This window comes from Armigeres subalbatus, chromosome 3 (genome assembly GCF_024139115.2).
Source record: "Armigeres subalbatus isolate Guangzhou_Male chromosome 3, GZ_Asu_2, whole genome shotgun sequence".
Taxonomy (NCBI): domain Eukaryota; kingdom Metazoa; phylum Arthropoda; class Insecta; order Diptera; family Culicidae; genus Armigeres; species Armigeres subalbatus.
Window position 1 is genome coordinate 401,568,333 of NC_085141.1, and position 14,309 is coordinate 401,582,641.

The following is a 14,309-nucleotide window of genomic DNA, read 5'->3' on the forward strand; positions in this document are numbered from 1 at the left end:
AGGCCCGTTTTGTGTGAACGGAACACAAAAATATGTAAGTCATTTTAAGCGTGTATATGTCAACCCGAGCGAGACACTTATTGCAACCGACGGTTTACGACTTATTCATGATCAAATCAGTTCAGATTAGAGTTGCTGTATTCACTCAGATCTCGAATCGGTTATTTGCACGGCTCTTTAATATTCATCCTTTCGTAAACACATTCCAGTATTCCGAAACCATGCTAATTTAAATTTTCTGCTACTCATCTTCGCGCAGCTCCATGGAAGCGTTGAACTACAGGTGTGAGAAATTAGAGTGGATCTGTTGTTTCACACCTTTAAAGCTTGTCACCCAAACCACTTTCGTCAAGCATTGTTGGGCGGTCACGTGCTCTTTTGAGCACCTTCTTTCCATTCATACACATGTAAAGCGTATTAATGTCGTTTTGACTTACATTTCAAACAGTGTCGTTTCAGTTCCCTAAAAGTCATATTTTTATTGGTTTCAGATACGGAGGATCAAGATTATACACGAATTCAAAATCCTAAAGGGAAAAATTACGCGAGAAACGCTGAAATAGCCATTTAGAAGAGAGTATTCGTAATATGAGCCAAGATCGGAATTTGAGTCAAAACGGTACCATTTTATTCGTTATTGATTCGGTTTTGATGACCGAATCATACTTAAATTAACTGGAAAGCCTTTTCAGTTACCTCAGTAATGTTACAAATGATCATTTTGCTTTTTTAGATCGATGTATCAAAGCATTTGATTTGTACCTAGCTGATAGCTTCTTATCGGTTGTCTAAATCTAGACGTTTCTCATTTCTGTTTCGGTTTTTGTAAATGCCACATGAAACAATTGCAATGCAATTGCATAGCCTAGCAGTTCAAGCTTCATCGGGAACAAGGACAAAATCATTGATATGGCGTTTATCACTTTCATTTAGGAGAGAAATACGACGAAGAGAGTTTCAGACAGGTCTCAAACTGATGGCAAATAATTCCTAAAACTTTCTATTCGTGTTTATCGTCGCACCTCTATCTTCGTGGCATCCCTTCATTGGGATGGCAGAACAAAGTATTGTTCGCACGAAGCTACAGTATTGGACAAAAACAATTAAACAAATTCGTTTTTCTGTTGTAGAGCGTCAGTAAAAAAACACTAAGTCGAAATGTTACTTTTGTTTCGCTCATACTGTTTCTAATGAGCAACTTTCCTCAAAATTTGTAGACCGAATCGTTGTTTTGTTGTTGCGCTTCTTAACATGGAACCAGCCGCGTGCAGCCCTTGCCGTCAGCATTCTCTTTAATTTACGCCTTCACGCTACTGGCTTTACGATAGGCTGCCACAAAATCGATATGTCATGGTGCTCCAGCTTAAAGTGAATAGAGAGATGAATCGTTTTATAGGTGACGCAGCAATTTTGTGAAAAAACCCAAAAACCCAAATACAAAAATTAAAAAAAATCATGGCCTGCTTTTTAACTGCTTTTAACCTATTGTTCCAGTTATCAATTGTAAGCTTTTTCATGTTTGCCATTGCATGGCAAGCACCATGGATAACACTATGCTCAAGGTGTCGAGAATGTTTCCCATCCGAAAGCATCCTTAACCGGTTCGAACTCGCCACCTCCGGATTGACAATCTCACGCCTTCGGTTACAAGGCTAACTGGAGACCCTACCAGCAGATATTATTATTTGTTTAATAAATTGAATGGTGCTAAATATTAAGGCGCTCGTTTCATTATGAAGCAGGTTAACAAATTCCGAGACCCTTTATTTGGTTTTCGATGACTAGGCAAAAGCTTTCGACCGTCTCGCGTACGTGTGAGGCGCCATGAGACGCAAGAAAGTTCTTGATACAATTATCGTACATGTGTGAGTCCTTCTCGTGCAGAGTGCTGCACAACGAAGCCCTATCCGATCCCCTTCGGTTCGTAGCCCGTGTGAGGAATATCACCGCTACTGTTGTTCAACGTAATCGACGAGATTCTGTCAGATGCGATTCACCGTGATCCAACCCGTGGACTGCAATGATAGTCTTTTATTGTGAAGCACCTAAAAGACTTAAAATTGACTTGATGACGTAGCACTTCATCTAGCTTGTTGATATTTAAGTTATGTGCAGAGTGAGCTCAACGAGCTTGTCGCACGCTTCTTATGGGCATGTTTAGTTAAGTCAACAAAGCAAATCGTTGGATGTGAATACAGTGGCCCCTTCCAGCTTCACAGTATGGAGAATCAGTGGAGAATTCGGAAATCGTGGCAACGAAATGGCCGATTTAGGTGCACGGATCAAACAGGTAAGAACTGCCTTTGCGAGTTCAAAATAAATTGCCTTGAAATATCTGTCAACAAGCATTAGATTGGATCCCAGCAGGACATCGCAGCAGAAGCAGACTCAGAGACTCATGGTGACATAGCCTCCATAAAAAAGAGAATTTCGACGAAAATCTAGCCTGGAAACAGTCGACATTAAACTTGTGTCGAAAAATCGGACGAATTTAGTGGGAGATATTTGCAAAAAGTGTGACGATCCTTACAGTTTGTTATGATGCTTCAGATAAATGGTGCAAAGAAGAATGGTGCTATGACGTGCTAAATAGATTTGTGTTTTTCTGTAAAAAAGCTGGTGAAGAATAATGGATCAGTTTGTTGAGCATCAGCATTTGCATTGATCAATTTGTACAAATTCGTATTGTATGAGACAAGCATCACTATCATCCGTTACCACAGATGATTCAAAAGGACAAGAATGCTAATGTCGTTCCTGTTTTCGTGACTAACAGCTAGGTTACTTCGAACTGGCACCCAAAGTATCGGTACTATAAGTGTCAAACCGTTGTTGGTGATAAAACTAAACATGAACTACAGCATGATACATAATATATGGCCTATTGAATCTTATTCAAGCATAATTTGGCAAAATACTTTAAATAGTTACAGCGACACTAGCGTTCAGTTCTAATGCTTCTACTGTTACCACAGATATTGCTTTGGGACTAATCATTATGTCTTAGATGGAAGCAATGCGCACTCTCTCCAGTAGTTGAGATCTATTCTGGCCACATCCTTGCGAATGCGGAGGAAATGGGAGCAAGGTTAACTGGACACATACTTAAGAAAGATGCAGAGAGCTCTACGACCTCTCATAGGTGCCAAGGGATGTTTTGGAACTGTTAGTGTGGCAGGTTATAATAGCAGGAATCGTTTTGATAGAACGTGAAACACAGAAAGAACTAAGATAGAAATACAAAATAGGAAATGGGCGAGTCTGGAATTGAACCCACGACCTCCTGCTAATAAAGCAGAAGCGGTAGCCACTAAACCAACGAGCTCATGAAGAACAATTGATCAGTTTGTTTATTTCATGATTTCAGCTGGATAATTAAGGAATGTTATATAATTTATATATCTGTGATAATCGAATCAATGACTTTTGTGAACTTCGTTAAATTAATCTCAATTTATAAACTACAGATAAAAAAGTCTAACTCAAGGCCATGTAAGCCGAAACCACCATCATCATAATAAACAGAATTGTTTTTACATAGTTAGATTTTCGTGACGACTTTCAGTCGTGAATAATGGCGTTACAATTTTATTTCATCGCCGACGTTTCGATCTAGGGATGTGATCTTTTCCAAGGCTCTATGACAGTCAATTGGTTAATTATCGCCATATTCGTACGAAGGTTTGTCATGTGTTTAGCCGCAAATATTTCCGGCTTCATATTTCCAAATGTAATTTACGTTATTAATTTTTCGACACTAGTTCTGTCACACACTATAGGGAATGTTTTGCAGCCGGAGGATGGGCGATTACATTCTTTACATGAATGCACCAAACATGTTAAGATTCAACTTGATGTTGCGCGCTCCGTATTTTTGGAACAGCCTACTGCGCAGTTTAAGCGGCATCGAAGAAGTATTTTTTAGCGCCTTTCTCTACATCTCGACGGCTTGCCAAAAATATGTTCTTATAAGTTCCAAAAGCATAGATCGGCTAGTCAGTGAGATAAAGCTATCGTTTCAACGATGAAGACGTTCTGTTTCCTAGTTTTAATAACAACCTATGAGGTCACTAGTTCAACGTTTAACGCAACAAATGATTCCGTTGTGTATAGTCAGAATGCCACTAACACTGAAATGACGTTGTCGAGGGGAAAGAGGTTTTTGCTATTCCCAAAAAATGCTTTAGCACTTGTGAGTTCAAAACAAATGGTCATGGTCAAAATTGTTTTAACTTAATCACCTTTTTTTACAGGTTACGATTGCGGCAGGAAAAATTCTTATATTCCGTTATCCGGCGACTTCTTATGGTCTTATAGAGTGGGACTTGTTATACCCTCTTCCAGATTACACAAATCGCATTTCACAATTCAAACTTGGCGAAATATTTAAAAAGCAAAATGGACCGGTGTTACTTCCTCCAACGCCTCCACAGCCAACAACGACATCAGCACCATCCCCACCCGCAGTTCCACTGGAACATTCCCACCATGAACACCACCTCGGACATGAAGTATCGGAAATGGAGCTACAATCGTATCTAAAAGATCATCCGGAAACGTGGGTACCTCCAGGATATGGCAAAGATAGATCGGACTGGTTCGCACCGAATACCTACGATCCATATCCACAACGCGTAAGCCCGACTTATGATGCATACAAACTACGCGATCAGACAAATTTCAATCGCATGGGGAGAGCTGTGGATGATTTAAGTGATAACGATTTTTTAGTAGAGGAAGATAGGCACAACATCAGCCAACATCGCGATTGGGAAAGTTTTTATCATTACCGCGAAAGGCGAGATTTGTATCATGCCATTGAACATGCTTTAGGGAAAAGGTATGTAGTATTGAGCGGCAGTGCGTAACAGTTCTGCTAATCCCGGTCAGAAGCCATGAACAGAGTAACAAAACATGATAAGAACTTGATTGATGTAAGAGATAAAACAATATCAAAAATTTGCACCGAAATATCATTTAAATACCAAGATATGCTACAGATAACAGCAAACTAATGACAAATTATATTGATCACTGCCTTCAAATAGCATAACTCAATCTCATCATGATATTTTAGTGCAAAATATTGATATTGTTGTCTTTCCTTCTATCTCTTATATCAATCATGTCCATATCTCATTTTGCTATCTAATCAACATTTGATATTATTGAGCTATTTTCGTCTACTCGGGATGCAATCACTCTATCGATTTTCAGACACCGGTTGCAGATGAAATCGTGCGTTTTGCGAGCCATATGTGAAGCAAGAAAACTACTCCATACAAAGAAAAAGTCCATGATGGTGGAAATGGTCAGGCTTATGTTCAGGTACAGGTCCCGGTTTATTTCTGCGGTTGTTGAGAGACCTCATCTTTCGAATGTGTTATCTATTTGCAGTGTTCCATTAAAAGATGACCTTCAAGATGACTATAGTAAGGCAATGAGAGATGACAATTTGGATTGTACAGCAATTTATGGGGAAAAATGCGCCGTTAGTATTTTGGCGTTGCTTCTGTTCGGAAAGTTTGAACCATCGATCGAATAAAATAATAAAAAAAAACAATGAATACTTTATTTTTATTACTGTTCTGTTGCTATTACCCATTAACTATTTTGCAATGTTGATTGACACGCATGTGATCAGACGATTGTATGACGATTGGAAGAAAACCAATTCTTCGAATGTAATTTCTCCAAATGGAACATCACTCCGAATGTTCTTCACGATACATGTCGCTTTCCGATACGTGCAGCCAGGTATAATCTAAACACATAAAAAAGGAAAATATAAATGGTGATTCATGACAAGTTGATTATAACATGACAAATGACACAACAAGAAAAAAACGACAGTTACTGGTGTTCCAGTCTGACCAATCGTTAACAAATATCCGTTCTATACCTAACGTTATTCACTTCCAAGACGGTTTTGTGATAGAAGGTCCGGAGACCCATAGTGTTATATACCCATCGACTCAGCTCGACGAATTGTGATGGTGTCTGTGTGTAGGGGAAGAGGCCCCAAAACGAATCACCCTATAAAAAAACATCAAGCAGCACATTAAATAGCCAAATGCTGACGACACTTCTTAGTACCTGAAACAAAAAGTTATTAAAATTGAATTTTTAATTATTTCCTGATTTCGATGAATTAAATCCAAAGAATTCTGCCTTACTATTCGTGATCCCTGAGCAGTGTGTTGAGAATTAGATTGCAATGTCACCGGACTAAATTTGTTAATAACTTTGTTCAAAATTAGTTTCCAATTCAGGATGTTGATACACTCCAGTTGTTTTACTTCTCAATATATCTAAATTTCAGAAAAATTCGAACTATTATTTTTAAGTTACATATACAATTAGGTTTGCATAGCTACTTCGTTTACCTGGTGTGAAACCTGGACCCTGGAAGGGCATACAAGATGGATTCCTAAAGGACTTTCCGAGAGAATTCATGAACGAAATAGTTTTTGAAGACATTTCCGGCGAACTTTGTAAAGGAATTTCCGGAAGCACTTATGAAACTCAAGGAATTCCCGAAGAAAAATTAGAAGGAACCTCTTAAGGACATTTCTAAGCAATCCCCACAGAAATTTTCAAAGGAATTCCGAATAGAATTTCCGAATGCATCCCAGAGGCAATTTTCGAAGGAATTAAAAAAAAAAAGAGTTTTGAATGAGTTTCTGAAGAGATCCCCGAATAAAATTGAAACAAATGAAGAATCATAGATCATTAATTAACGGCTACGCAGTCTCATACGGTATAAACGAGTTTTTTTATTCGTCCGAATAAAATAACTCGTTTTAATCGTATGAGACTGCGTAGCCGTTAATTAATGATTATGGTTAAATCTCACAGTCGACTCCAAAAATTGAGAAATGGAGAATGTTGTAAAGGAATTCTTGAGGGAAATGGCCAAAAAATTGTTCCTGAAGGTACCAAACATACTAGAGGAATTTTCTAAAGCTTACCCTAAGTATTTCCCAAGAAATTGCTTAAGGTAGTGCTGAAAGAATTCCTATGGGAATTTCAGGAAAGAAATGTCAAGGAGCTTGGAGCTTACCCCTAGAGGTATTTCTAAGAAATTTCCAAAGTAATTTCTCAAAAAAATCCGAAGGAATGCCTGAATAATCGTCCAAAGAAATTCCAAAATTAATTTCTGATGAAGTTTCTGAGCTAATTTCCAAAGCCTAAAGAAATTTCCGAAGGAATCCGTAAATGAATTACAGAAGGAATTTTTAAATAAATTTTGGAGGAATTCTAAAACAATTTTCGAAGGAACTTCTAAAACACTTTCTATTGATATTTCAAAAGAAGTTTGCGAGGATTTTCGGAAGCTATATCCGATGGAAATTTCGAATTAGAATTCCTGAATTATTTATTATTATTTATTATTATTTATAAAGAATTCATGGAGGAAGTTCTTAAAGAATTCCTGAGGAAATTTATGAAATATTTCTAGAAAAAAGAAACCTTTCTTTGAATTTAATTTTTGGAGGAATATCTTGAGCAAATTCAACATTTAGGCCGATACAAATATTTAAAAACTATTTTGTCTCCCCCCCTCGGATTTTTTAGCCAAAAAGTAATATTTTTAGGGGGCAACAAAATAAAATTCGGATAATTTTGAGGATTTTCAAAACATTCTTCAACAAATCCGAGAAGTTTTAAGATTTTTTTGATTTTAATATTTATTTTTTATTATCCCCCCCCCTTGACCCATCGGAGACCAGTAGGACAAAAAGTTAATTAAATATTTGTAACGGCCTTATTTAATTTCTGGATTTATTTCCAAAAAAATTTCGGCTGATTTTCCGATGAAATCCCTAGAGGAATTAGTGAACGAAATCTCGGCGGAATGTCCAGATTTCTGGAATTCGTTTGCGGAGTAGTTTTTGTAGAACTCCTTGAAGCAGTTTCCGAGGAAATTACCGGACGAATCTCACAAGGAATTTCTGGATGACATTGCGAATAGATTGCTGTAAAAAAATCCGAAGAAATTCCTTGAGAAATCTACGAATTACGTCAGAAATACCAGAAGGCATTTTCTCTGAAAATGTATTGGGAATTTCTTCTTAAATGCCTTTGAGAATTCCTCCTGAAATCCTTCAAAAATTCCTTCAGAATTTGTTTTATGGATTCCTTTGGAAATTCCTTCGGGATTTCTTTTAGGAAGGCTATTGGAAATATCTTCGAAAACTCTTTAGGCAATTTTTTCAGTAATTATTTTCGAAAATCCTTTCAGGTTCTATTATGGAAATTCCTTCAAAAATTCGTTTGGAAATTCCTGCACAAAACTCTCAATGAATTTCTTCAAAACTCCTTCAAAATTCATTTGAGAACTCCTCCAGAACTTTTTTCCTGAAATAATCCAAAAATTACTTCCGTTAATAATTAAAGTTTTGAAAGAATTCCTAAAATAAACACTAAATTACTTTTAGAAAAAAAAATTGAAAACTAATCCGAATGTATTACTAAAAGATTTTCGGAAAGACTCATAAAGGCATTTTCGAAGAAATTGAGAAATTGAAAAAGAATTCCGGAGAACGTTTCAAGGGAATTGCTGGAAGAAGTTCTGAAGAAATTCTTTAGGGAAATTTTGAAGAAATTCATTGTGCAAGATATTGCATATTAAAAATCGATTTAAGGAATTCATGGAATAATTGCCAAAAAAAAATTTCATAAGGAAGGAATTGCCGAAGAAATTCTCAAAGAAATGTCCAAAGGCATTGCTTTAAAAAAAAATGGTAAGCAATTTTTGGAGAAACTCCTCACGTAATTTCTTAAGAAATTCATAAGGAGCTCCGAAGGAATTCGCAACACAATATTCGGAGGAACCCCTGCAACCATTTTTGTATGAATTTCTTCAAGATTTTCGAATGAATTTCGTAAAGGTTTTTCTAAAGAAATCGGTTATGTATATTCTGAAGTAATCTTCATAGACAATTCGTAAGCAATTTCCGAAGAAATACATAAAGAAATTTCCGGAAGAATTTCTGAATTAATTTTTAAAAGTTTTTTTAAAGGAAATTTTTTGGGAGGGATTTTTGGAGGAGTTTCCAAAGAAATTTTTTGATTTATTTTTGAAGAAATTCCTGGAATATTTTCCGAGGGAATCCCTGGAGGAAATTCCGAAGGAAATCTTAAATGAATGTCGATACGATGCTTCTTCGATTATTCTCAGAAATTCCAGGAATTAGAAGTTTTTGATGAAACATTTCTTACAATGATATGGAAATGCTAATATCATTTTCCAAACTAAGACGTACATGTTCATGATAGAATTAGAGGCGAAAGTATAGAATTGATAGTTCCGTTAGGATACGGTAGGCATGAAGAATGTTTTTTATAGAAGTCGAATTGAAAGCGAGCGGAGGGCAATATTTGTGATGGCACATATCGCACGACCTTCCTTCTGCCAAGCTCCCGTATGAAGGGGGAGGGAAGAATATCAGTGTGGAAGCTTCCGTACAAGACGCAAATAAAACCGGTTGTCCTCTACGGACATGAATCATGGACAATGCTCGAGGAGGGCTTGCAAGCACTCGGAGTATTCGAGAGACGGTTGCTTAGGACCATCTTTGGCGGTGTGCAAGAAGACGGTGTGTGGCGGCGAAGAACGAACCATGAGTTCGCCCAACTCTACGGCAAACCCAGTATCCAGAAGGTAGCTAAAGCCGGAAGGGTACGATGGGCAGGACATGTTGCAAGAATGCCGGACAGCAACTTTGCAAAGACGGCGTGGAGCGCAGCGAGCGAGATGGGCAGACCAGGTGCAAAGCGACTTGGCGAGCGTAGGGCGTATTCGAGGGTGGAGAGATGCGGCCTCGAGCCGTGTATTGTGGCGTCAAATTGTTGATTCAGTGTTATCTGTTTAGATGTAGACTAAATAAATGAAAATGAAATGATATAGCCTTTACTTATACTTAGTATACAAGAAAGGCAAACATGTATTTTGGCTATATCTTCTGATCCCATAGTGCAATCCAGCTAATTTTCACTAGAAAACAATGGAACAGGACTCCGCTTCGAATATGACTTGTTCGGTTGAGGCCAGGTGCTTGGGCTAGATTTTTTCACGCGTTTTCGACGAGACTTTTTACTCGTTTTTTGCGTAAAAAAATGTTTTTCAGCCATAACTTCCGATCCCATAGTGCGATTCGGTGGCCACCTGTGTTCATTGGTGGGTAAGAGCTGTGAATTAAATCAAAGCTCACCGTCATAAATGGTTTAGAAAAAAATTGGGCAGCTCTAGCACGATCTTCACAAAATGATCATATTTACGAACGTTTCGGATTCTGCGGAAGGCCGTCTGGTGGCCACCTTGGTCTTCACAACTACACTGTATAATATGATGATACATATATGATGTTACAAAAAAGCTCCATTCGATTCGTTTCAATTTTTCATCACTTTTTAAAATTACAGGTCGTCATTACTATGAACCTTGTATTGAATATTGCATACAAGAAAAAGTTGGATGTATAATTAGAGGCTATTGAACACTATTGAAATATGGGTTCAAATATTTCCTTGGCGTGTAATTTGGCTACGTCTTTAATTCAATTATCAATGGCTACGTCTTTAAATAATTATGTCAAATAACATTTCAGTCACATTTACATTTTATTATTTTTAAGATTGAACCACAGAGTGTATAGTTAGGTGCAGGTATTACTTTCACTGGTCGAGTCCGACACTCCAGTACACTTCCGTGTAGTATCTTGGCAACTACTAAGCACGTGTGCTGGGTCGTGCGTAATGCTCCTTGTAAAAAAAGAAACAAAACAAAAATTTACATTATGGTACATGCCCGTTGTATATACTACTCAGTGACTAAGTAAAGTTGGATTGTCATCTCTATTTTTCTCACGGAAATATTACTCATTTTTCGTAAAAAGTAGAACTACTCAAAGTTTTATTCAGTCTCTGAGTAGATTGAATCGGGCGTGTATGAATGGAGATTAATCAATATACAGTACACAGTTAAAAATTCTGAAAATTACTCGCTATGTAAATATTTGAACCCATGTTTCTGTGTTCAAAAGCCTTTAGTTTTACATCCAACTTTTTCTTGAACGCAATATTGAATACAAGCTCCATATTAACGATGACTTTTAAAAAGTGATGGAAAATGAGTCGAATTGAACGAAGACGAACATACGTCAATCGAGCCAAAAATATGTAAATTTACATGTTTTTTTTTTCGAAGTGTGTACACAGTATTAAAATGTTACAACATGTAACAGATAGCAAAAAGTCTTCATTCGACTCATTTTTCCATTACATTTTAAAATTACAGGCTGCCATTACTATGGAGCTTGCATTCAATATTGTATACACGAAAAAGTTGGATGTAAAATTAAAAGTGTTTGAACTCAAAAATATTGGTTCGAATATTGTAGCGTGTAATTTCAGAATTTTTAACTGTGTAGGCTCTAATGCTTACTAGCATCGACGGACTTTCAGTCGGAGCCGCTTTTTTGTGCTAACTAACACGCGTGTTTGCTTCCGAAAGCTGGAGGCGTTCTGGTGCCTTCATGGTGCAGATTTACGGACGCGGAGCGAACATGGATGCAGGAAATTGAACGCAACGATCGGTAAACAAACAAGCGGTAAACCATCGGCATCCGTTGCGATTATAGACACTATAGGTTCCATAGACGAGCTGAGGCGAAGGCGAGTGTAGCCAAACGAACTGTCAGTTAGTGTAGCCAAACGAGCATGACGTCACGATTGCAATCCAAGCAACGATGCGTGTGACGTCAAATTCGCGTGATACACTGTGAAAAAGAGGAAAAACACACTTAATCGAAATGACTTAACCGTTCCTCCGCTCGTCTATGGAACCTATAGTGTCTATAGTTGCGATCATCCCTGGGGTTGCCAGATTATATCATCTCAAATGTGGCTAGGTGTCGTACACTTATTACGGAAGCATTTTCGACCCCTTCTCCCTCCATGTAAGATTCCTTTAATCCATATGATTTATATAGTGCGTAAGAAAACAGCAGACTCCCCCATAAGTGCTTACGTAATGCAACGTACACACCAGTCAAGCAGTTTGACGAACATTGACTCCGCCCTAAGAAAACGGTTCGGTTGCTGCTTTGTTTGAACGTGTGTGAAGTTGTTCGAACAACCATTTGACAGTTGGCGGCTCGGTTGGAAAAAATTAAACCGGTTTGAGTTGTAGGGGGTGGAGTCAATGTTTGCCGAACATGTTTGAGCATTTGTAGTGAAGTTGCACAAACCCCCATATATTTTTTGATGGTTGGTGCTCAAGTTGGCGCTTCGGTCGTTCGTGTGTGATATTGTTGGTCGAATAAATTGATTGTTCGTGCCGCTGTTGGTAAAACTTGATGAATGTTTGAATAAACGAGAGGTGGAGTCAATGTTGGTCAAACTGCTTGACCGTGTGTACGTTCCATAACATGATATTTTTGTCTGATAGAAGTCGAGCCCATTTACAACTTGAAAACTTCCTAGGCTGACCACCAGGAATAGTAAGCCACCCTTAGTGTTGGTTTACAGTTCGGAAAACGCGTCACGGTATTGGGTCCCCCATGTATTTTTAAAGGGACGAGAATTTCGTTTCCGTGTCCAAATCCCGTCAATCCAAGACCCCTGAAATGCATGGCGTGCCAAACCCCGTAAACCTGTCTTAGAAGGTCGCCTTATCTAAATTGTACATCAATCGCCTGCCTGGCCTCTAGGGGCCAGGGCCAGGGGTATAGACATGATGGATAGCCATTGATTTAGTACCAAGTAAAATTAACCTGCTATATCGAGTGTCTGAGCTCCAGAATGATTTGGAAAAAACTAGAACACATGTAGGAATATTGATCATATTATTTCCAATCACCTATGAAACAGTTTTTAGCATGTGTTTGAGAAAAAACAAATTATGATAAAATTGTTTTTGCGCGGTGCTACAGTTTAATTGATTAAGTACAGTTTAGCGCCTTTCTCCACATCTCGATGACTTGCCTAATATTGGCTGTTATAAATTTAAGTAGCATCGATCAGCTAGTCAGTGAGATAAAGCTAGCGTTTCAACGATGAAGGCGTTCTTTTTCCTAGTTTTAATAATATCCAATGAGGTCGCGTGCTTTTCGATTAGCGCAGCAAATGATTCCGATGTATATAGTCGGAATGTAACTAATGTTGAAAAGACTTTGTCGAGAGGAAAGAGGTTTTTGCTATTCCCAAAAAATGCTTTAGTACTCGTGAGTTAAAAAAAATTCAGATGTTCGGAGTTATTTTGACTTAATTAATTATTTTTACAGGTTACGATTGCGGCAGCAAAAATTCTTATATTCCGTTATCCGGCGTCTTCTTATGGTCTTATAGAGTGGGACTTGTTATACCCTCTTCCAGATTATACAAGCCGTATTTCGCAATTCAAATTGGGTGAAATATTTATGAAAGCAAAGGGACCGGTGTTACCTCCTCCGACGGCTCCAAAGCCACCAATGATATCAACAGTACCCCCACCCGCAGTTTCACTGGAATATTCACACCATGAGCACCACCTCGGGCATGAAGTGTCGGAAATGGAGTTACAATCGTATCTAAAAGATCATCCGGAAACGTGGGTACCTCCGGGTTATGGCAAAGATAGATCGGACTGGTACGCACCGAATTCCTACAATCCAACGCAACAACGCATGAACCAGATTTATGAGTCATACAAACGACGCGATCAGACAAATTTCCATCGCATGGGGAGAGCTGTGGATGATTTTAGTGATAACGATTTTATTGAAGAGGAAGATATGCACAACATCAGTGATCATCGCGATTGGGAAAATTACTATCATTACCGTGAAAGGCGAGATTTGTATCATGCCATTGAACACGCTTTAGGTTACAGGTATGTAGTATTTAGCGGCAGTGTATAACCATCTTGTTAATGCAATCGATTTATCGATTTTTAGCAACCAGGTGCAGATGAAAATGTGCGTTTTGCGAGCTATATGTGAAGCAAGAAATCTACTACTTCCACAAGGAAAGTCCATGATGGTGGATATAGTCAGGCTTACGTTCAGGTTGGTTCTGATTAAATTCTGCGGATGATAGAAGACTTTACGGTTCGAAAATGTAATTTATTTGCAGTGTTCCATTAAAAGATGACCTTCAAGATGACTACAGTAAAGCGATGCGACATGACAATTTTAATTGTGAAGAGCTTTATGGCGAAAAATGTGCCATTAGTATTCTGTCGTTGCTTCTGTTCGGGAAATTTGAACCCTCAAATGATTGAAATAAAAAAAACACATGCACAAACAAACACAATTTTAATTACT

At 38.0% G+C, this 14,309-nt stretch overlaps 2 protein-coding genes across 2 annotated transcripts; both read left to right on the forward strand.

Annotated features, from left to right (window-relative positions):
• The first annotated feature begins 2,143 nt into the window (after nucleotides 1–2,143).
• Nucleotides 2,144–5,545, forward strand: LOC134223022 (uncharacterized). Its single transcript, XM_062702159.1, has 4 exons — nucleotides 2,144–2,290; nucleotides 4,254–4,840; nucleotides 5,218–5,328; nucleotides 5,398–5,545. Exons 1-4 carry the CDS (start codon nucleotides 2,261–2,263, stop codon nucleotides 5,543–5,545), a joined length of 876 nt encoding a protein of 291 aa, XP_062558143.1. The 5' UTR covers nucleotides 2,144–2,260.
• A 7,780-nt stretch (nucleotides 5,546–13,325) lies between these two features.
• On the forward strand, nucleotides 13,326–14,266 carry LOC134223023 (uncharacterized). Its single transcript, XM_062702160.1, has 3 exons — nucleotides 13,326–13,876; nucleotides 13,941–14,051; nucleotides 14,119–14,266. Exons 1-3 carry the CDS (start codon nucleotides 13,425–13,427, stop codon nucleotides 14,264–14,266), a joined length of 711 nt encoding a protein of 236 aa, XP_062558144.1. The 5' UTR covers nucleotides 13,326–13,424.
• Nucleotides 14,267–14,309: the final 43 nt, after the last annotated feature.

Bases quoted from the DNA above. Each gene is read 5' to 3' on its own strand.
- LOC134223023 (XM_062702160.1), top strand. From the start codon at position 13,425: ATGAAAGCAAAGGGACCGGTGTTACCTCCTCCGACGGCTCCAAAGCCA. The intron at 13,877-13,940 runs GTATGTAGTATT...ATCGATTTTTAG, and splicing joins GAACACGCTTTAGGTTACAG to CAACCAGGTGCAGATGAAAA. The intron at 14,052-14,118 runs GTTGGTTCTGAT...ATTTATTTGCAG, and splicing joins ATAGTCAGGCTTACGTTCAG to TGTTCCATTAAAAGATGACC.
- LOC134223022 (XM_062702159.1), top strand. From the start codon at position 2,261: ATGGCCGATTTAGGTGCACGGATCAAACAG. The intron at 4,841-5,217 runs GTATGTAGTATT...ATCGATTTTCAG, and splicing joins GAACATGCTTTAGGGAAAAG to ACACCGGTTGCAGATGAAAT. The intron at 5,329-5,397 runs GTACAGGTCCCG...ATCTATTTGCAG, and splicing joins ATGGTCAGGCTTATGTTCAG to TGTTCCATTAAAAGATGACC.